The sequence below is a fragment of the Netta rufina genome, assembly GCF_964035555.1.
Source record: "Netta rufina genome assembly, chromosome: 1".
Lineage (NCBI taxonomy): Eukaryota > Metazoa > Chordata > Aves > Anseriformes > Anatidae > Netta > Netta rufina.
The window spans coordinates 90672019-90695071 of NC_140123.1; the positions used below are offsets into that span (position 1 = coordinate 90672019).

The 23053-nt window shown below is 41.9% G+C and overlaps 1 protein-coding gene across 1 annotated transcript in view; it reads left to right on the forward strand.

The window, feature by feature from the left end:
• Positions 1 to 22621, forward strand: part of LOC311209694 (amine oxidase [flavin-containing] A-like) — a 38463-nt gene extending 15842 nt beyond the window's left edge. Inside the window, exons 4-15 of the mRNA XM_084287202.1 lie at positions 6072 to 6176; positions 6555 to 6646; positions 10260 to 10401; positions 11856 to 12005; positions 13314 to 13473; positions 14787 to 14883; positions 16272 to 16325; positions 17249 to 17306; positions 17732 to 17829; positions 19260 to 19371; positions 20850 to 20912; positions 21298 to 22621. Of these exons, the coding sequence (XP_084143328.1) occupies positions 6072 to 6176; positions 6555 to 6646; positions 10260 to 10401; positions 11856 to 12005; positions 13314 to 13473; positions 14787 to 14883; positions 16272 to 16325; positions 17249 to 17306; positions 17732 to 17829; positions 19260 to 19371; positions 20850 to 20912; positions 21298 to 21453 (1287 nt within the window). The 3' untranslated portion in view covers positions 21454 to 22621. The remainder of the gene's footprint in view (positions 1 to 6071; positions 6177 to 6554; positions 6647 to 10259; positions 10402 to 11855; positions 12006 to 13313; positions 13474 to 14786; positions 14884 to 16271; positions 16326 to 17248; positions 17307 to 17731; positions 17830 to 19259; positions 19372 to 20849; positions 20913 to 21297) is intronic.
• Positions 22622 to 23053: the final 432 nt, after the last annotated feature.

The window sequence follows — 23053 nt, forward strand, 5'->3', positions numbered from 1 at the left end:
CATACCATGCTTGTAAGATAGTCACATCTTAAACAATTGTATGGCCACTCCACAATACTCAAAAAAATAAACTGCACCACCTGGTGTAAAATTGGTGTGATTCTACAGCAAGGGAGCTGGGCTTATTTTACCAGCTGTGTGTTTGGCCCACTGTATTTAATTTAAGCTCAGACATGGAACTGTTAGCTTCTTAAAAGGCACTTACCTTCGGTGTGTTAAATAAAAGGCTCTAATGGGTTACATGAATTTGAGCCCTTAATCCATTTTGACACTGAAGCTACAGCTTTTTTTGTCCCTTATTACATTATGCATGTCCTTGCTAATGACCATGTAATTTCGTAAGTTTTCTTTGAAGTGAAAGCATGTTCCTAAGCAAGAGGCAGAATCACGAGCTGTTCATCTGGATCACAGGCTGGGGATCAATTCTAGATTTGGCATTGTGGTCTTGCTGAGCAAACCAGGATCCTCAAGGGAGGCATAGCTGTTGGAACAGGGGTTCAGCAAAGGGACTCCCTTAAGCACTGAATAAATAATAATTATGCTTTTACTGCAGTCTGTTTCATTCCTCCCACATTATTTTCCCATGGATTACAGGCCTTTTGTTTTCTTTTCTTTCCCTATGGGTTTTCACTGCTTTTTCTCCTTACTCTTTCCTTGAGAATTCATGTAGTCACCAAGTCCTTTGTTTTAAGGATCTGTTGCTAAGTCTTCTTTTAAATCCCACTTCTTGGAACCTATTGAAAACAAACTGTGCAACCCAGGCTGTTGGCTAGGTTGATGAGTGCTCAGTGATCTTAGGACTTGTACATTTTGCCTACCAGCTACATACTGTTGTCATGCTTTGACAGTGTCCAGGTGGAGATGTGTGCTCTCCTGGCTATATGTGCACCTCTCACATTTATTAGAGGCACTTTGGGAACCAGAAGGAATATTTTCTAGGTGATAGAAAATGTGTTAGTGAAGAAATTGTTTGATATTGGAGGACTGTCACTCCAGAAATTAAATATTAATCTAGAAGAGGGACTTGTTCAGCTTCTTGGACACTTGGCTGTGGGCCAGCCGCTGCCTTTGAAGTTTGAAGAGTGAGACCAAAAACTTCTCCCCTCATGTCTCATCTGCTGTTTCTGCCCCTTAGCGGCTGTCCTGAGTGTGGAGCCAGAGGCAGACAGGAAGGTCTCATCCCAAGGGCATATATTTGAACTCTGCGACTCTGCAGCAGTTTTGCCAGATGTGAGAGGGAAAGTTGTGCTGAGGAATGGCTAAACATGGCTTTAGATGTTGTTGTGATAGTCGTTCATTCAATCATATGCAATCCACAGCATCTCCAGACTAAGAGGTTTTTGGTCACTTGTTTACCACACTGGTCCGGCTCAGTTTGGCTCTTTCTGCAGGTTTTCAGGATACAGCTCGGGCTGGGTTAGAAGAAAGTGGGGAAGCCTTATCCTACGAGCGGAAGCAGCCAAGGGAAAGTGGAAATCCCCTGGGGGATTTCATGAGCTGCTCTGCTCTGAAAGGAATTTTTCCCATATGTATGTGGAAAAATCCCACATGCGGCATGCTTTAGAAATTGTATTGCTTCGTGTGGGCAGGTTTCTTTTGTAGTCACATTTTATTTGAAGGTTGAAATACGTAATTATTGTTTATCTTTTTTTGGTCTGCTTGTTCATTCTCTCCCATTGGTTAACATGGAAACATGGACTGCTTTGATATCAATCAGGAAATTGTTTGTGTCCTGTCACGGTAAATCTGTAACTTCCAACTTTCCACTTTCTTTCCAGCCAGATTGCTCCGTGGCTGCTCTCCCGTAGATCGTAAACAGCATTTTTGGACTAAGAGAAGGCAAATGTGCAGCAGTTGTCCCTTTCCAGAGGGGCAAATAGTTTTTTATTTTTACAGAGGTCCTTGAAGCTCACACCGTGCTCGGTTTTCACTTTCTCTTTAGCAGAAGATGTTAGAAAATAAAGGCATTCATGCCTTGGTGTAGTATTAAACTTCTCGAATAACTGCAGTCCTCTAGTACTTGCACTCAGCTGCAGTGTACGTACCCCTGGTAAATAGGGACTGGTTTTACTTATTTCTTTGCTTACCATTTTCAGAGCAAGGCAACACAAGACAAAAGAGTTTTTGTACATAGTGCTTCACATTTGCCATCTAGCCTTCTATTTCCTTCCTCTAGCTGTAACATTAAGAGGTTAGCGTGCAGCAGATAAGTCTGTGCAGATTGCTGTAAATCTGTAGTTCAGACAAGGGAACTGCAGGTGGTCCCAGGCGCTGCAAAGCCTGCGAGGTTAGGAAGCACCGGGTGGGGAGGGATGCATGCCAGAGGGCTCACACCATAAGGAGCTGTTGCTCCAGCTAGGCATGTTGTGCATGGCCTAAGGGCTGCAGCAGTCCTGCTCCTGGGGCACAAGAACTGCTTCTGTGCTCCTGATTCATAGTTTCAGTACAGGGGGCAGGAGCCACGTTTGCTTTTCTCCAGCTGGCAAAATTGTCTGTTCTTGGCCTTGTGTCACAGCTTGGGCTGTGTTCCTGTGGTGATGACTATAAGCTGCAGAGAGAAGATGGACCTTACAGAGCATGGTATCTCTCTGGGGCCTTCTTTCTAGGTATTGAACTACGATGCCTGGGGATAACATTTCCTTTGGATTGGTGTGGTGTACCTAATCCAGGCAGGCAGCAGGATGCAAATCTGAGGTCCACGGGAAAGCAATCAACATGCCAGGAAATGGAAGAAAAATTAGATAAACTCTGTGGGTCAGCCAAGCAGCCTTGTGTTAGCATGGGAACAAAGCCAGGAGGTTATTTGCCTTTTAGTTAAGAAAACAGTAGTTCTTAAATAATCCACCCAGAACATTATAAACTTGTTTAAAAGTAGACTATTGCATGATCTTGCCTGCCTGCAGTGAGCTTCTCTGTGAAGCATGCAGACAGAGCTCCTTTGCCTTGCAGGGAGCCAATATTAAAAACCAATGAATAATTTACCAGCCCCATGTCATCTGGGCTGGATTTAGTCCCTTCTGTGGAAATACTTGTTCAAGAGAGAGGGCTGAAAAACTGATACGACCAAGGCAGTCAATCTGTCTGTCTGGTGGACAATGGGAACTTCTCTGCTGGAATGTCTTAGATTGGGACTTTTATCTGATCCACTCCAACCTGTTACAGATCCAGACCCCTACACAAGGAGATGCCATGCCTGTGAACTATTTCAGGCTCTATAAATTCTGATTTAGCCACTTCCAGGTCTGTTGGCATTGTATTTTTCAAGGTTTTCCCACCCTTGATCTTGAATCCTACTAAAGTTATGGTTTTACATGCTGAAGAGACCAGTAAATAATGCTGGTTTAGACTGTATTTATCATCAGTAGAAAATTGCTAGTTCTGAGTGGTTAAAATACATTTTCCCGTTGATCCTCCTGGGCTATGCCATTGACCAAAGAAGTGGGAGTATTTTTTTATCGTAAGTTTTCTTGATAAGTTCTCAACAGATTGTGGTCATGCTGATTTAAAGCTAGCATAGTGCTGGAAAATGTGGACGAAGACATGAGGCAGCCAGGCAGTGGGCAGGTTCTCCCTGCCTCAGCAGGGAAAAATCTGCAGCAATCAGGATAGTCTGGGAGTTTCCGAACCTGGAGCTGTTTAACATGGTAGAGTAAATACTGGGAGCTGGAAAAATGTTTTGGCACAAACCCCATCATAAAGTTACTGAGAGAGATTTTCTTGGGCTAATGTTTTGGTGTTCTGGGCTGATGTAGGTTTGGCTGGGGGGAAAAAAAAAAAAAATAAAAAAATAGGAAGAGAGGATTCTTAGAAGAAATTACTTTGTTTGACTTTCTATTAAAATAAGTGCTGATTTTTATTTTTATTTTATTTTTTTGAGTTAAGTAAGCCAAGGACAGGAGAGGCGTTTTCAAGTTACACCACTCAGTTCCAGCACAGTCACTCTTTCAACAAGCTGAATGGACAGAAGTCTTACTGAAAAGAGGAAAGTTTTTTAAACTGAAGAAAATAGCCTTGAACCGAGGGTTTATCTTTTCCCTTGCAATATCGCTGTCACAAGACCTCAGTAATAACTCGTCTTCACCTGTTGTTAGGTGGCCTGACAGTACTGCACCTCGTCTCTGCTTAAGGGCAGGATTATTAGTTTTAAAGCACATAAAGGAAGACACATTGTTGGCACCTGCATCCCTGACCAGAATAAGAAGGGTAACAATAAATAAGCTCTGAAGGAGTGGTATGCAATGATCTTTTTGAAAAACAAAATGTTGTGCAATAAGAAGAAAAATATTAATGATATATTACAGCTTTGCGTGAAGATTACCATGCTTGATACAACATCAGTTTACGACAGTAAAAGCTGCAAGCAAGCAGTTTATCACTCTGCATGCATTTTTTGGTCTGCTCTTCTAAGGCTGAACGCACAGTGACATAATGGCAGTGAGAAATACTGCTCCAGGAAAAGGAAGAGGCAGTATCATGCAGAGGATTCCCTTACTTGTAGTTTGTAGGAGCATGTTCTCTGTTCTTGCCATGGCAGGACTGTGTTTTGCATGCACACATGCACCTGAAGAAGGCTGGAGGAACCTCTCCCTCCAATTTACATATACCCAGAAACCCAGAGGCAACCAACTACCTCCAGAGTCCTCCTGGTGACTTGAACAGAAAACTCAACATCTGTTGAAAATTAAAAGCAAACCTTTAAGCTCTTGTCTCTGAATGTGGGATCACAGCCTTGTGCTTTGCTCAGCCCAGAGGTTGCTGTGCCTAGAGCACACTGGAGAGCGTGTTTGGTGCTGCTGTCTATGAGGATGGGGAGTTCAGTATTCTGTTCAGTATTCTGAGTTTCACCTTACATCTTTTATTTTCTTGCCATCTTTGCAGAAAAATGTTCTGAAGAATATCAGAAAGCTGTACATATACACGTAGACAATTATCACTGTGTCAATTATCAAGCTGTGAACACATACACAATTATCATTGGGGAACATGGATAAATCATCTCACACCGAGTGTGGGGATGGCACTGTTGGCTCCAGCTTCATTTCCCCATGCCCCTGGGTCTGCACCTCATGCACTTGCAGCACTGCAGCCTCTCGCTTGGCCTGGGAGTCCCACCCGTGGGTGCAGCATGGTGTATGCATTGCACTAAAAAATGTGTTACACGTGGCATAACACCACAGCTCCTACCTGCCATGGTCCAGCTCATTCGCTGCATCCTGCCACATGGCCTCATGCAAACTTATGACACACCTAGAAAAGCAAACGTAAGAGATCTGTTGAGAAATTTGCCATTGACTTACATGGGAGAAAGTTCAAAGCAATTTAATAAGAGAAAATGTTGCCAGCTTCAGTCCTCTTTCAGATTAAAGTTATCAGAGAGAACCAGCTGCTGTTAGATTGTCTCACTTATCTTTATATCACAGGATTATCTGCAAACAGTCTCTATTCCTGTTGCAGCTATGTGTCATACACACTGTAATTATTGGAACTATTTTTACAATTGTACAGAATTTTTTTTCTGCAGCCAAATACTTTCTTTTTGGCAAAATAATTTTTTGGAGGCTAATTTTCTCTCAAGGCACTTGGAACAATAAAGAGTTATATATATATTTTTAAAGGTGCTACATATCATAAGGGCAGCTAGATAGTCTGAAAATCTAAAATGCATGCAATTTTAAACCCATGCAAATTTTAGGATGCACATTAGAGCAGGTGGGTGAACACTACATTCATTCACATATAATAAAGAAGAATACTTAGGAACAAGGAATATCACCTTGTCCATTGCTTCAGACTCCTTAGCCCAGAAGTTGACAGAATCTGCTCAGAACAAATGTACTCTCCCACCCCAAATGAAAAACCAACAGCATTGTCAGGTGAACTGTTTTTTTTTTTTCCTTCATACTTAGATTCATGCATTCCATTGCTTATACGTGTATGCAGGGAAAAAAAAAGAGGCTTGAATTTAGGTCTTTTGGGCCAGAAGTTTGACCATGTGACAACTTTGGGATTTCTCTGTTCTTGACTAATGCAGGTATGCTCTCTTGTTTCAGTTGCTTGTGTTGTTGTTTTAGGGAAAGTCACGCCACTTCGTGGGTATTCGCCCTTCAACGTGGAATCCCTTCGTTTATCTGGATTACAATAACTTCTGGAGGACCCTGGACAAACTTGGAAAAGAGGTAGGTTCTGTAAATTGCACCAATTACCTATAGAGCTCATGTCACCGTAAGTAAATCTGTGTTGGTTATAGTTTTCTTCTCTGGCAGGGTGTAGAAAGATTTTTTCCCCTTCCCCTGCTCAAGCCTTTTAGAGGATGGATGGGCCATCTTTGTTGCTTGCCAAGCTGAGCTCTGATTTTTCTTTGGAGTAATTTTATTTCTAAATTTCTTAAATAGCAAATACCTCAAAAATTCAAGTAGTACAACTTCAGATCTCTCTGTGTACAAAAAGTAGCCCCTGGGGATTCATGCTGGGACCTGGCAATGATACAAACTAGCTATGACCTGGCAATGATAAAGTGCTGAATAATTTATTGAATAATTTGCCTCTGTCTCTAGATTCCTCTTGAAGCACCATGGGATGCTCCACATGCAGAAGAGTGGGACAAAATGACCATGAAAGAGCTAATAAATAAGACTTGCTGGACCAAGTACGTAACTCTTCATTCATTCTGAAATCCAAATGCAGAATGACAGTGGGTCCCTAGCAAATTCTGGAGTACAGCTGCATGAAGCCTTCTTGTGGAGAGCTTTCTCATGTTCCAATTGACTTCAGATGGGGCATAATCAAATCTCTGTTGAGCCAAGTACCCATGGCAAGGAGGGACAGCAAAAACCTTGTGGAGCCTGAGAAATGTCTCAAGTTGATGAAATGTGGTTCATATCGACAAAGGCAATGACGGTAACATATGATAGATAGTGACATAGTAGAAAAAAGAAATGTACAGTGGACAGTACATTGAATGCATTTAAAGTTCATACTGCTGTAACAATGTATCCCAGGTAAAGCAAGATAAGCAATTGTTACTTTTTATTCAGAGCTATGGAGGAAATAAAAAGAATAGTTCTTCTTAGTGTAACAAAAAAAAAAGGGGGCTGCAAAATTATGACAGACTCAAAGAGGAATGAAAATTACTAGATGTTTGGAAAAAGTCTTCACAGAGGAGTTGAGAAGAGTCACTGTGTGACATGAAATCTTCTGGGAAAATTCCTGTGGTCTTCAGTGCGGTTAGTGTTTCTGCTATGAGGGACTAGCAGAAAAGATTAGCGTATGAACATCTACTTTGAGCATACGTACAGATCACAGTGGCATAAACCAGTAGCTATTTCTTCCAGTAGCTAAGTCTTCCAAAGCATTTTTGAGTACTTAAGAGTTTGCCATCCACAAAGCATAAAGAAGTAGTTACCAGTGACTTGAGCTGGCTAAGCTTTATTATCATCAGTTGTTTTAGTGCCTTTGAGCCCCCTTCACTCACCCCATACCCACAGAGTAAGGTGCTGTGCAAGCATGAGAGAAATGTATGGCATCTCACCCAAAGTGCTTAGGTTTAGGATGAGAGACAGCAGAATATACAAAGGAAATGAGAGAGCAGGAGATGTTTGAGATGAGATTGATCTTTTTGATGGACTGTTGTTAGGTGCTGGGTGAGGGCCTGTGGATGACAGGGTAGGACACAGTACTTGTGTTGGCTGGCAGATGTGATTAAAGATGCTGGAGAAACCTGAGGTTTGCCCCTGCAGGCCCACATACATGGGAGTGACAGCGTGTGCTCTTCTCACCATATTTCTACTTAATTCAGGTGAGAACATGCCTTTTCTTGTCTTTAGGGAAAGCAACACATAAATAACTATACTTTGTAAATATGAATTGAAGTCACTTGTAGGCATAGAAATGGAGGCAGAAAGAGAAGGGGCTTCCCCAGCCTGATGGCAGGCTAGGAGCTGAGGAATAATGTACTCTGACTCTTGGCCATGTTGTCTCCTATGTAATTATAGTGTGTGTCTGCCTTAACCCTTGGAGAGAAAGAAGGCCTTCTTGTTGCCCTTCACCTCTCTTGCTGTTTTATGCCTGGGCCTGGCCAGGAACTTTGTCTTCATCCCTGCTGGCCTTTTGCCACGCTTGCTCAACTCTCTGCCATTGCAGAGCACCATCCTTGTGCTCTCAGGAGGCTGTCCTTGAGTGTCAGCCAGCTCTGCTGGGCCCCTTTGCCCTACAGGGTAGTTTCCCATGGGATTCTGCCAAGCAGGTCCTTGAGGAAGCTAAAATCCACTCTTCCAAAGTTCAGGGTTGTAATCCTACTGTTTGTCTTACTCCTCTCAGGATCTTTGACTCCACAGTCTCATGCAACCAAGGGTGCCCTTCACCTTTGCATTACCCAACAGTTCTTCCTCATTTGTCCAACAGAATGTCTCCCCTAGTTTTCAGCATCAGGGACCCAGGTGATCTATTGCTTAAAAAATGTGCGGTGTATTTCATACGTCTATGAAGGAGCCCACTATATGAATAGGAAAAAAGAACAATGTTCAGTATGGGGCAACAACAGCTGGAAATACTCTTTTCTTCATTTCCTTTTTCAATAAATTCTATTTATTAGGCAAAGAGAAGCACAGTCATGCTAGCACCTGTATCCCTGCTTGCTGTGCTGGCCCCAGTGCTTCTTTGTACTTCTCTCCTCCCTTGCATTCAGCATCTTATCTGTTTGGCTGTGCTCTGTTTGCCTTTTCATGCTGACTGTGGTTTAGCACTGTGCTTGCAGCTTCCTAACCAAAACTTTCCATTTGAAAGGATTTTGCGGGGTTAAATCTTACTCGGGCTCTGTGAGATACAATATGCAGCAGTTTGGACTTTCTCTTGCTCTCTGATGCACTGCAGTTTTCTTTACAATAAATTTCATGAGCCATTTCTCTGCAAACTCAGTCACTTTGAGCTACCCTTTCTGTTTCAAGTGCACTGGCTCTTCCTTTTCTAGCTTTTACTGTTCCTCTTAGTCAGGAAGTCAGCGAAGTATAAGCAAAACTGCGTTTATAGTGATCTCCGTGGGAACATGTTTGTCTGCAAGACTGCTTCTACTGCTGGTGGCTTTCTGGCACTCCAGTTTTAATGGACACCACTCCAATTTTAATGGACACACTCAGCTGAAACATGTTCAAAAAGCCATTTTAAATCTTCAAGCCAAGCCAGATTTTTCTAAACATAGTTAAAAACGGTACCACCCTAAATGGAAAAGCTTTTTTACAACATTTTCTATATGACTTGGGTCAAGATTGCAATGTAAGAGTAATTTGTCATGTGCCACAGATCAACCATTACTAATCCTGAAGACTCTTCATATTTCTCAAGCAACAGAAATTTGGCATCTCAATGCTTTTAGGACTGTTACAGAGGGCTATTGTGTGCTCTATGTGTTCATATTCTTGCTAATGTAATAAAGGTGACTGGACTTAATGCCTAGGGAAATTAGTTTGTAAAAGTTTAAAAGTTATATATTTTAGCCTGGACAACTTGCAAAGTTGCTTCCTTTAGGAGATGGTTATAAATCCATGTGGTTTTATGAAGCTTCATCTAAATCAAAGACCTTTTGCTGTCTTTGCAAAATAATTTCAATTCTTTTAGTAATATGTAGCTACAAATGAAACAAATGATCATACATAGCAATGTCCTCACCTCCTGCTGGTGTAACTCTGTTTATGTTCAGAGGATTTACTTCACTAGACAACTGTTCCTCTCCCTATATTTGTGGCGATAACTGACAATTTGATTTTTCTGGGTTACTTATGGTGTCTGATTCTTGGTCTTACAAAAGCACTGTTATATCAGAGATGGGAAATGTTTTAGCAGTGTGGCTAGTTGAGTCCCTGAAGAGCAATCAGACCTTGGAAATGATGTGCCTGATGAGCTCCCTGTGGAGGAGAAATGCAGAAGAAGTTCGCTAACAGGTTACCAAATGCATTCTCCTGTTGAGAAAAATATTTGTTTTGATGAAAGGAATGGCGACTGGGAAAGTATTTAAAGAAATAACTAAGGTAAAATCAGTAGGATTTCAAACTGCATGGGTAAATGCTTTGGAAGGAAGGAAGGGAGGCGCTGATATAACCATTGAAACAATCAAGCTCCAGGCTAACAAATGAGGCAAATATAAATCATTTTGGCTTCTCTGACAGTGGGGTAGCAGCCCTTATCGAGAATAATAAAGAAAAAATAATGAAAGCAATCAGGAAGCCACATTTGTTCAGTACCTGTTTCTGCTCCTGTGTTTCATGCAGAGCTGGTAAAGAATTTGCCACCCTCTTTGTGAATGTCAACGTCACGTCTGAGCCGCACGAAGTCTCCGCTCTCTGGTTCCTGTGGTACGTGAGGCAGTGTGGGGGCACATCCAGGATATTCTCTGTCACCAATGGGGGCCAGGTACAAAATGTCTCCTATTTTTCCCCCCCTTGAAACCTTAAAGAGCAAGTGGAGTGTCGTACCCGCCAAACCCCTGCAATTAATGAAAGGAGAACAAAACACCAAGTTTATGGGGCACCAAAGACAGTTATGTTCTCGTGGGGCTGAATGGCCCACTCAGCTAACTCTGTGTAATGAGGAATTTCATTAGCTAGGCTGTGGGATAAATTGGGACAATTTAATTAATTTTTCTGTCCTGCATTCACTTCAACATAGTTCTTTTGTTGCAGATTTGTTTTTTTTCCCCTCCTCCTTTATGTGCCAATTTGTTTTCTATGGGATACTTACCACATCTGAATGTTTTCAACAGTTCAAAGCAAGTGTGCTTGAGACTGAAATACTGACATTTTTTATTTTCTTTGTGGAAGTCTCTAATGCCAAGAGTTGGAAGTAGGTAGCAAAAGGCCCTTCAGGTAGGAGTAAAACCCAAGAGCCTTCCACCACAGGGTCCTCTCACCCACAGTTGCTGTCCCATGTCAGCAACTGCTAGATGTTGTGGTAAGGATTAAAAATAAAATAAATACCCTTAGATAGACAAGACGTGGAGAGGGGAAAGCTAGGCTGAGAAGAGCGCTTCCTTTTCTTTGTGCCTGGGTGTGTCAGGCTGCCTTGGTTGCTGCCTTCCTTCCCTCTGCCTGATCAAAGTCAGCTGAGAAAAAGAAGTGTTTCTGACTTAGCAGCCATGATGAGTCTTATAAAACTTCTTCAGGCAGTCATTTCAGTATTTCAGCACAAGAATTTGTGGCTCCTTTCCTCCTTGCCTGTACCAGCATCTTCTATGTAAAGTGAGGTGCTTGATAGAGCAATGGTGGCTGATGGATAAAAGAGGGCTAGTGCTTCCTATTGGCCTCTGCTCAGACATCACAAAAAATATGTGTCACAAATTGTGCTTTTTCCAGACAACACTGTCTCTGTGTCCTCCCAGGGACAGATAAAGCTCATTGCCTGCTGCACTCGAGGCCAGACTCAGTTAAAGATTTGTCTTACTTCTGAGCTTGAGAAGGCTTTAGCTGTACAGATGCAAGGTGGTATCTTTGTCACACATGAGGGTTTTGATAGCACAGTGATGGCTAAAATACTAAAAACTTCTTTTTAATGAGGTGATTTGTTTATTCTAGCTAAAATAGCTGCATTATACTTCTTTATTCTGCAGGCTTCATGAGCCTCTAAGACAGGTAATTGAGAAAGCCGTTGTAAAAATGTCTCAGCTATCAGTCTCCAGTGAGGTTCAAGCTTCTGTCTTACCTTTTATGAAAGTCTGGGCTACTTTATGCATCCTTAGGACTTGTACATTTGTCCTGGAGTTTCTTGATTATGAGCAGAAGTCATGTTCAATGTCGTTGTGATTAATGCTTGTGATTTTTTTTTTGTTTGTTTTGTTTTGGTTTGTTCTGTTTTTTCTGTTTGTTTTTTAGGAGAGGAAGTTTATTGGGGGTTCTGGTCAGATATCAGAGAAAATAAAGGATCACCTCGGAGGCAAAGTTAAACTGGAGAGACCTGTGGTCCGTATTGATCAGACAGGTGATAATGTCATTGTGGAGACTCTAAACCATGAAATATATGAGGTAATTTGATTAAAATAAAAGTAGAGTATGCATTTAGTGGGTGAATACATCTGCTGTAGCTCTTAGCCAGATGTAATCAGGAAGTACCTATTTGTGTGTGTCTATTTCTCAGACTGTCCGGACAGTCTGTGAATCCTGCTTTGCAGATTTATTTATGGCTGGGTCACATCTTGGTGTTCTGCTAATTGGTCATTAGTCTGCTTTGTCTATCTGACCTTTTTTTGTGATTATGTAGTTTTACATTTTAGTTCCTCATTGAGACTGTTTCAGATAAAGAAAAATAAGGTTCCTGTTTGTATTGAATTTTGTGGTTTGCAGGAAAAAAAAAAAAAAAAGAAAAAAAAAAGGACGCAACATTTCAAACCCAGTTAGTAAGATTTGTGAGGTCAGCTTGTCACGAGATATGAAAGGCCAAGGCTCAGCCCCATCCCATGCAGTGACAGTAGCTCCCTTCTGAATGCAGAGTCAAGCCTGCTGCAGGGGCAAGGAGGGTTTGTGGGGCTCAGCCACCGCCTGCAAGACACCCATCTCATCAGCTGCAGTGTGCAGAGGATATTTAGAGAGAGTTAGCAGAAAGGGAAGGGACTGTTTGACAGAGGAACTGCTCTGAGGATATGCTGAGGAGGGGCTCTCTCCCTCCCCCAGGGATTATTAGCCACAAAGTCAAACCACAGGCTTCTTCCTCTGTGCCGGCTGAGCTCAGTCAGAGCAGACAGGCTTCCTGCACTCAGTGGCCCTGCCAGTATCAGCACTCCTTGGAGCAGCAGTGAGTGCAGTGATTCAGTGTCAGCCTGAACCCTGAAGCAGAGCATCCTTCGTCACTCTGGTCAGATGCAGACCTGTGGGAGGAAAGGAGCATGTTCAGGAAAGCTGAAATCACCACCAGTGTTGCCTGTCCTGAAGTAGAATACTGTGAACATGCAATGGAGTGATTTGTTTATTTTTTTATAATAAAAAGGGTCATATTTTCTTGGGAATATTAAAAGGCACTTTTACCTATGCTGTAAGATCTTTCTTGTCCCATTCCCTGACCTGTCTCCAGCCAGGTTTCATCTATAGTCCTGTAGTGTTCAGAAAGCTGTCAGGAATCACATAATCACAAAATAACATATTTTCCTTACCTTCTTTTTCTGAAATGGCAGAATTCTTCTGGCCACCTGGAAATATCTGTATGGGAAAGCCAATTAGGAAAGTCAGGGGTGGGAAAGCTCTTTAATGATGGATAAGAGCATCTTTCAAATGTGTCCTGCAGGGCAACCCCAGTGTGAGGCAGTGCCTTGTCTCTGCTGACTGTGGTTTACTTTTCAGGGCAAGTATGTGATCAGTGCTATCCCTCCCATCCTGACAACGAAGATCCATTACAACCCAGAACTGCCACCAAAGAGAAACCAGTTAATTCAGCGTATGCCTATGGGGTCTGTCATAAAATGCATGATGTACTACAAGGAAGCCTTCTGGCAGAAGAAAGGTATGTGGAGAAAGCAAAGGACTTGGGAACCCAGTGCTATGCTAATTTTGAAGCTCTGCTGTCTATCAGGGAATAAATCCAGGAGGGCATTAAATGTGCAAAACACCCAAATTAAGCACATAGAAAAGCAAAAGCTCTTTGGGAAGGAGAGCTCCTTGTCCAAGCTTAAGTATACACCTTTTCCCAAAGCAGAGTTCAAACCCCAGCAGGATCCCAAGTCTCAGAGCTGCCAGCTGCTCACTGATAGAAGCCAGGTTTCCCTGGGAAGTATTGCTGAAAGCTATGAGGCCACCTGCAATGCACAGAAACAGCAGCCATGCAGCAGCAAGTCCCTGATTCTCCCTGCTGAGACAGAGTTAGGGCAGCCAGAGTGAATTTACAGCAGACGACAGTGAGATCTTTGGGTGTAAGTGAGACCTTTCTCTGTTTTTAATCCCCTGTTCTACAGACTTGGTATCTCAGAGGAATGGGAAAAGTAGGTTAGCTTTTTGTTTAACTCGAGATATTTTTCCAAGTACTGCAACATCACAATTTTCTCAGCTTTAACTGTTAAAGAATGATCAAAAAATCAGTTACCATTTCTAGAGCTATTTGCATGAACAGGTTAGTTTCCACTTCCTATATAATGACACCGAAAGTTGCACTGGGTGAGAATATTTCTTAATCAAAAGAATATAATTTTGCATGTTTCAGGGCATAAGCCAACCACCAAATGGGATTAGAAAGAAATGTAGGTAGGTTTATACATTTCTATCTGTGCAGGATTTTTTGTGTGTTCATCTGAAACATGTAGGTGGTGCCAAGGATGTGATACTAGATTGGATTACCCATGTTTATGCTGCATTACCATTACTGGACACCATTTATGACAGTCGTCTCATCAATAAAATCAATACAGACTGTAAATTTGAGCCCACAGTGAGCAGATATAATTACATTGGGTTTTGTTGCTGCTGATGTTGTTTTAACCAAAGTTACTTATGGAATGAACCATTGTAGTTCTTGCTAAATCAATTTATTTTTAATGCTTACTGAGCCCAATATAGAAAGCCACAGGGACTTGCAACAAGCCACAAAAATTCCTTACTAAGTAGTAATGGAATTTAAATACGACTTTTATAAGTCTGTGTACAAAATTTCCCAGAGTCAGAGGAAAGAGAGGTAAGACTGTTACAGACTTCTAGTTATTATTGGTGACCAAGGAATTACTGTGCAATTCCTTTTATTGATAGTTTTCCCAGTTCACTGCTGTCAGTATAGAGATTATCAACAGGTCTCTCTGACAATTATTTTGCTTTCTTTTCTCCCCTTAGGTTGCAGTGCTGCTCTCTTCATTGAGGATGAAGAATGCCCAATCGGAATAACCATGGATGACACAAAACCAGATGGATCTTTTCCTGCCATTATGGGGTTAGGAGCTTCTAGCCCATACTTACAGATATGCATTTCTTTTTGTATAAAGGAGTGAGAGAAGGAGGAGGAGGAGGAAGAGGAAAAATGGACAGATCCTATCAGTGGTGCCCACTCCCACAGCCCTAGTAGAGGGTGGAGAGTACTTCTAACAGCCCCCTCGTGCCTCTCTAGTCCATTTAAGCTTTTATGTGAAACTTGTGCTACAAATAGCCTGATACAATGGTGATTGTCGGGAAGGGGTTGCTGAATTCACCTTTGCTTGTTTGAAGCATTCAGACAGTGTTTTGCTGCTGAGTAGATTTAGAAATAAATCCTTTACTTACCTAGTTTTATGAGAGTTTTATGAGCCTGTACTCTGCTTATGTCAGGACCTTGTATTTTACACCTAGGCCAAAATGAAAATGCAATTGTCCAAGATATCATCGTTTGCATCCTCTCCCCATCTAGCTGAGGAGGGGCAAAGAACATCAGCTTGTGGTTAAGTTAGGCAGCAGCTGCTCAGTGAGGAAATCGGAATTCTTCAGTGAGGAAATAAAAAAAAAAAAAAAATAGAGGAGCTGGAGTTTGGACAAACAGATGACAAAATGTGTAGCAGCATTTATTGGCTTTTAAAAATGAAATTAAGCCAATATGAACAAACAATCTTTACAAATGTTTCCACTGTAATCTGAGGGGAACCTGCCAAAAAAGGCCAATATAAATGTCAAGCAACCACTTGTGAAGTGTTTGGCAAGGAAAGCGTGCCACTTCTACCAAACTGTACATGCTTATGAGCATATTCAAGGCTTAAAAACTTCCGTCTTGCAAGTGGTAAACCTCTTCCAAATGGCAAATGGTTTCTTGCATTCTCCTTGTGGATTTCTCCTTGCAGCTTCATTCTAAAGGAGTGCAGGAACCGAATTCATCCCAGAAGTATTTCTACTGCGGTCAAAGGAACTGGTCACCAGATTTGCTTCTTTCATGCTGAGTAAAAATCAGGCACAGTTCTTACAGGACTGGTCCATGGTGCTGTGCAGTGTTTGTCAGAGCAGCAGGCTACCAGCACATATTAACACCAAGTAGCATGGACAGTGGTATGGCCAGCTGCCTGTGAGACATCAACAGCACAAGAAAACTCAGGGTCTCAGACTTTTTGGATAAGAACTCAGTGTAAGAAGGGAGGCGATGCTGACTAGTTTGTTGAATGTAGGATATCCCACAGGGGCCTTACACCTGCACGTCCTATACTTAATTTAGGGATTGGATATGAAAAACTGTCAGGCCCATTACATGCCATTAAAATGCTTTGTCCAACTTTTTTTTTAGAGTTGTTTCAAGCAAAATCTTGCAAATCAGATGGAGTGTCAACATTGTATGATATTTGTGTATCATATTTTTCTTTTCAGTTTCATCCTTACCAGGAAGGCTGTTAAGCTGGCCAGTCTCACTAAGGAAGAGAGGTAAGAGTTCAGAAATTGTAAATATTTTAGATACAAAACGGTTGTCTGGAATACTTCCCCACAGGCATGTATGTGGGTTTGTGTGTGTGTGTGTAAATATGCACATACTCAGTACAACTACAAGTGCTGGAAATCGGGGTGAAAATTTAGATTTTAGCATAAACTGGCCAAGTCACTAACACCGATATCCATGCAGTTATGGTTATTTCTGAGTTTCGAACTCCTGCCTGCGCTTCCATGTTATGACTTATCAGCTCTGCATGTGTATTGATAAGACTTTCCTGAAGACGTTCCCAAGCTGCACCCCACTGCATGATGCTTCACCCCAGGGAGAGATGGAGCGCTGACACTCAGAGTTGTGGGTGTCTTTCACATTCGGACTGGGCAACAAAATTTTTAAACCTCCGTGCTTACAGCAGTGTGGTTTCTCTATTAGTCTGTGATATGAACAAACAGTACTTCCTAAATGTGATTTTAGTATACATGCAAGTGAAAGAGGAGTTCTGTTTAGGAATGTGAGTAGCATTCTCCGGCTCATATTTTGTTCTCAGGTGTAGTAAATCTGTAAGGATTTCATTGATTTATATTACTTCTCTTCTGCTCTTACATCAGTGAACAGGAGAATGAATTGGCACCGCATCCTAAAATAACTGCACAGAGATTTATTTTCTAGAGCTCATTGCCAAAATCGGCCTTCGTTTCCCATTCCAGGGTCCATTTTGTATATCACGGTTATGCTTCAGCATTTGAATATGCACACTAAGATAAGAACTGGAAATCAGACTTAAAAGCAAAGCAAAAAACAACTTTCTTTCCAATGTGCTGCAAAATGTATTTATTTTTTATTTTTAATATCAAGAGCAATAGCTTAGAGGCTTTTTCCACTTTTTTTTTTTTTCCTGAATATTTTTGTTCTCATATAGGAAGAAGAAAATCTGCGAGTCATATGCCAAGGCAATGGAGATGGAAGAGGCATTACATGTAAGACATGAATATTTGTTTTCACCTTTGTTGTATGGTAACATTGCTACTTTGTTCTGGAGGATGAAGCCAAATAGCCTGGGACCTAAAATTTTGTGTTGTGCCATAGTGCCATAGAACCTGTACACCAGAGGTGAGGGCAGCAGCATCTAGTACAGGAAGAAAAGACCTGGGAGTCTCACTCTTTGCAAGAAAAGAAAGGGCAGTGCATGGTTTAATTTGTCCTGCATTTCTTTGTGGGAGGATAGAGCTTCTCTAGAAGTGTAAATGTTTGTTTGTTGTTAATGGATAGCATTAATCAGATGATATGACATTGTACTCTTAACCTGTTTTTTCCATCTTCAAAGGAAATTTGTTTATTTCTTTCTTTTATATCCAGTATCTTTGCCACTGTTTTACTCTCTAATGTTTGCTAATACTTACAGCCAGTGCATTATGAAGAAAAGAACTGGACCATGGAACAATATTCAGGGGGTTGCTACACAGCCTACTTCCCACCTGGCATAATGTATTCATACGGAAGGTAAAACATAAAATGCTTTGCTTTCTACTTTGCATTTCTCAGCTCATTTACAATGATGCCCTTTGTGCAACAAACTTAGGACATGTAGCACTCTGGGGGAACTCCAACCCTCTTTCCGCTCCCCTGCACCCAGCTAATAAGACTCTTGCTTTCGACTTTAATGAGAGCAGTTTCTCTTGTGACTTTCACGAAAACAAAACACAGTCACAAAGGGACCTGCTACAGCTACAAAACCTTTCCCCACAAGGCAGGCTACTCAGAATATTTGCCACTATGCAGTATTTGCATGTTTTCATTATACCCTTTAATGCTTTCTGAGGCCTTCAGGACACACGTCTTGGACACAGGAGGAGTCTCCATTGACTGTGTAGGTGGAGCATCAGATTCTGGCAATGCCCATTGAATCACATAACCAGGGGAAGACATAAAATGCCCTCCCCACACAGAACTGCTGTATTCCTAAAGGAACATGTTCAATAATACCAACTAATATGTGGTGTATCACTGAAAAGCCTGTGGAAAGCACAGTTCAGCACCTATTGGGAACAAACAGACAAATCACATATCCAAAACCAAAGACCAGGCAAATCGTGTAGCACATGACAGTGTGAGCTCTTTAGCTTGTTCTCCTCAGACTGTCCATTGTGGGGCTACACCCTGTCTCTGCGCCAAGATGCGAGTGGGAAGCAGTCATCCCATGCACCGATGTTTTTGTATCAACTAAACTGAAAGCTTGGGTAGTGATGGGTGAGGTCTCTGGCCTCACCCATCATGGGTGGGGTCTCTGGCCTCACCCATCATGGGTGGAATGTTGGATGGGAACTGTTATAGCAAGCATGTCCCTCTCTAGGAAAGGCAGCTCACTCCCTATGGCTGAGTTGACCTGGATCCTTGTGCAGCTTTGTGCAGCTGAGGGGCTGGTTTATATGACCCTACAGGGCCAGATGCAAATCCATAAATGTGCATGTCTTTAGCTGCCAGCCCCTTTTGGCAAGCAGCCAGGCAAGTCCAACACCCTAAAGAGAAGCTGGTATTGGTGATCCCTCACTGAGAAAACATCATTCACATCCCATTGTAATAGCAGGATAACAACAAAGCTGCCATGCAGAACACATAAACCTATCAGCTGCACTGCATTTCTGGAGGCTGTTAAGATTATCCCTTATCCCAGCACTAAAATAAGGCTTGTATTATTTTGCACAGAAGCTGATTTACCCCTTGGATTTTCTTTCTCAGATCTTGTGTTTGTGCACAGAGAGGCAAGTGGGTGGTTTTGCAGGGAGATCTTGTTGCACTGTGCTCCCCAGCCCTGGTCTGCAGGGATTCTGGAGGAACCAAGTTGAGTGCTCCATCAAAGCCAATGAATTGCTTTAAGAAGGATCATCAGCTTCTTATTACTTGTCATCTGACATTCTCCATTTGTTTTGAAGGATCATTCGCCAGCCAGTTGACAGAATCTACTTTGCTGGCACGGAGACGGCTACCCAATGGAGCGGGTACATGGAGGGGGCCGTGCAGGCAGGAGAGAGAGCAGCCAGAGAGGTACAGACCGTTAGCTTGGGTCATCTCTTTTAAAAGGCTAAAAAGAATTAAGTACAGCTTGGAGGGTCTCATTTGGTCTATCACACACTGTAATTGTGCTGGGGTTCCTAGAACTGGTGGGGAAAAATCCTGGAACGGAAAGTGAGCCAAAGGCTTTCTTTTTTTAACTTCAAAAACTGTTTAAACTTTACTTTGTTTATTATTGAATAACGTGCAGCCAAAATCTCACAAGAAACTGAACATCACACATTATGTTGCTGCACTAGAGACTTAAAACAAAGCTCATGCTATATAGCTCATGTCCAGATGAATAAACCCTCCAAACTAATGCATCCCTTAGATATTCCACCACAATTTCTATCACATTAATCACAGTTTTTTGTTTGTTTGTTTGTTTGTTTAAAGCAATTTCAGACATTACAAATGTGTGTGGTTATTTCCTGTGCAGCAATCTGGAAATCTGAGCATTATTCTGATTTTTGATCTATCCCTTCTGCTTCTCCTTTCACCAGAGAATATAGTGAGCTTGGCTTTGTGAATCCATAACGGGTGGCTCTGATAATGTCTAAATCTCAGAATGACACACATTGGGCTGGGTTCCCAGTCACAGTAAAATCTCTTAACAACAGTCTGGATGGAGGGGAAAAAAACCATCTTTAAAGGGTATACATTACAATTAAAACTGCTGTATGGCAGAGCCACAGAGTTGTTAAATAATGGAAAATCAGCCCCTTGCTTTCCTTTGACAGAGTATCAAATTCACCTTATAATCTTCATTGCTTGCTCTGTTTTAAGTAACCTAATATCTCATTTATTTTCTCTGTGCCTGTGAGCAGCTGTTACAAAGTTAGCTGTCTCTTCTGGAGACATTAATTTGCCCCCAAGAGCCTCCATGATTTTTACAACCAGTCCATGGTCAAAAAAACCTCGATGAACTTTGTATGTTCTAAGTGTAGCCAAGAGATAACTTCATCAGAGTATGCTTCGAAAACCCAGGACTTGAATCTCTCCTCTTTCTAGTTTGTGATTCAGGAAGCATCATTCCCAACATGCTGTGTGTCCCAAGCACGTGGGACTATGCTATTTCTCAAATGTCATGTGAAAAAGCATTTTTACTTGTACTCAGGAAGAAAAATAAACATCTGGAAAAGCTGTAGTTCCTTTGGATTTCTGTGTGAAGGCCTACTTTTTACAGACAGGGTGAAAGACTCTGTGAAACTGTCCTTGTGTTCTTAAAACATTGGTTAGCCACACACAGCCATTTGATCACCAGCTATCATATTTTTACACAAACTATTAAAATTCCATCCTTCGCTCTTTGCTGATATAAGCAGACAAATTGCTACACGTTTTCTGGTTCAGCTAGTCATAGTTATGCTTTTTCTCAGTGTCAGCTTGCTCTGACTTGCTGTGTTTTTCCAAACCAGAAAGTAGTTGGTGTGGTTTTTCACATGTGGTTCCAACAATTTTAATTCTAGATTTTACACCGTATGGGGAAGATCTCTGAAAATGAAATTTGGATGCCAGAGCCAGAGTCAAAGGTAAGTAACTTTCTTGTCACCACAAGAGCGAACCTCCTGGATGGGCTGCGGTCTCTGTGATGGTGGTTCCTGTGGGACCTGTCCCTCTACAAGATTTTAATTACCTTTTGTGTTGACAATACTAATTTTTTCAACTTGTCCATGGTGTATTGTTACCTCTGCGTAAGAGGTGGATGACCTAAGACCCATAGGTAGCTCCACCTTGACTGTCCTGTGGCCTTACAGGCCAACACAAAACACGTTTCACAACCATGACACACCTTCCCTCACCTTATCTGGCTCTTGAGAAAAACTTGGATCTCCCCAGCCTAGTGGGAGACATTTACTGCAACCCCTCACACAGTGAGGGAGAGCCTGTGTTCATACAAATTCCTCTCTCCTCCAGGACGTCCCATCCCGACCATTTACCACCACCTTCTGGGAGAGGAACCTGCCGTCTGCGCCAGGACTGCTCTGTCTGCTTGGGAATACTGTTTTTTTCACCTCTGTGGCTGCTGCAGGGCTGTTTGCCTACAAAAAGGGACTATTAATTCGAAATTAGCGTGGACTAAATGTCCAGTTGAAGCTGAGTACTCACTCTTCATCCCATTTACCAGATGAGGGTTATTTTTGGAATGAAGTGAGCTGGAAAGGGCAAAAGGTATTCTCCTTGTGATTTTCTTTTTAGTGTCATAATTAAAGCATTAAATCTACTGCAATTGCTACCAGCAAAACAAACTTAAATCAACTGTGGGGGTATTTTTTAAATTTGCCTTTTCCTTGTCCATTTGTTTTGATTGGACCCATTAATATCAATGTTATATTCCTAACATAGGGAAAACAAAATGCAGATTGGACCTTTTCCAAAAAGCAAAGAGGTTTTGGATCATGCATTCATTTCCACTTGCTGCTCTATTTTTTGCCACACGAGTTAATAAGTACCCTTATGTATTCACCTCAGTTAGTGTCTCAGAATATCTGAGGTTACTTCTGCAGCATCCCTGCTGCACGCAAGAGATTAGCATGCCAATCAGACACAGAATTGCTAAATTAATTTCCAAAGGCATTTGATTAATTATTAATCATCACAACTGAAACTTAACTGTGATCGGGATGAAAGGAGATAATTAGTATGAAGTAGATCGCTAAACAGTGAGAGGAGAAGCATGGGTGGACTTTGTTCCACCTGCTGCTGAACGAGCAACTACACTTTATGGTTGCAAAAGGTGCTTTGGGCAAGTGAGCCTCACGCTGCTGCAGTTCTTCCACAGAGCATCTCTCAAGTCACTTCCTGGCCCAAGTGCATTTGACCCAGGCTGGCCATTGTCTATTAAAGTGGAAAGAAGTGAATTAGCAAAGTTGAAGCCCCTCTGACTTGCAGCAGATGCTGGCAGATTTTCAGAACATCAGCCGTTTCCTGGCTCCCTGTCAATTCACTGTCCCTCATTTCGCTCGTACTCCGTACTGCCTTCCTACAATAAGGAGAAATATATTTGGGGCTTGAATTACTGCCTTGTAAATTACAGTAATTGGATGCATCTGCCTGTTCCGCTCTTATTATGTACATGACACACTTAAAATAATCAGTTTAGTGTTAACTGAAGTCTAGAATATATGTTTCACAATGTACCATCATTATGCGGTCTTTTTGCCATGAAATGTGACCATTGTATGTGTCCATGGACTCAATTGTCATTCAACATCAGTGAAATGTGCCTTTCAATAGTCCTGAAACCTTGATAAGAGGATCTCTTCTATAAACTTTTCTTCATATTCTTTCTCTTGTGTCATTTTTTGTGAGTTTGTGGAAGGTTTCTCTGCACCTGTGTTAAATCACAGGATGTATCACATACAGCAGCCAACAAACGCTCACTCTGCTCAACGTGGTCTGTATGTGTACACAAAGTTTACATAAAACAGACCTACCTACCCAGCAAGATGATGTCACTCCTGCCCATCTCTTCAACTACCTTCATATATCCTCTCACTTTTTTGTACAAAAGCTTTGCAGACCCTGTAATTCAGTGCAGACCAATCTCAGCCTATGTGCTGGCAGGCTTAACAACGGAAGCTCTTCCCAGAGGGAAGGAGAACTTCAGGTGGCCCCTCGTCATCAGGCTCTTTTCAGATGTGAGCAGGTGCTCAGAGTGTTGGAGTCAAGC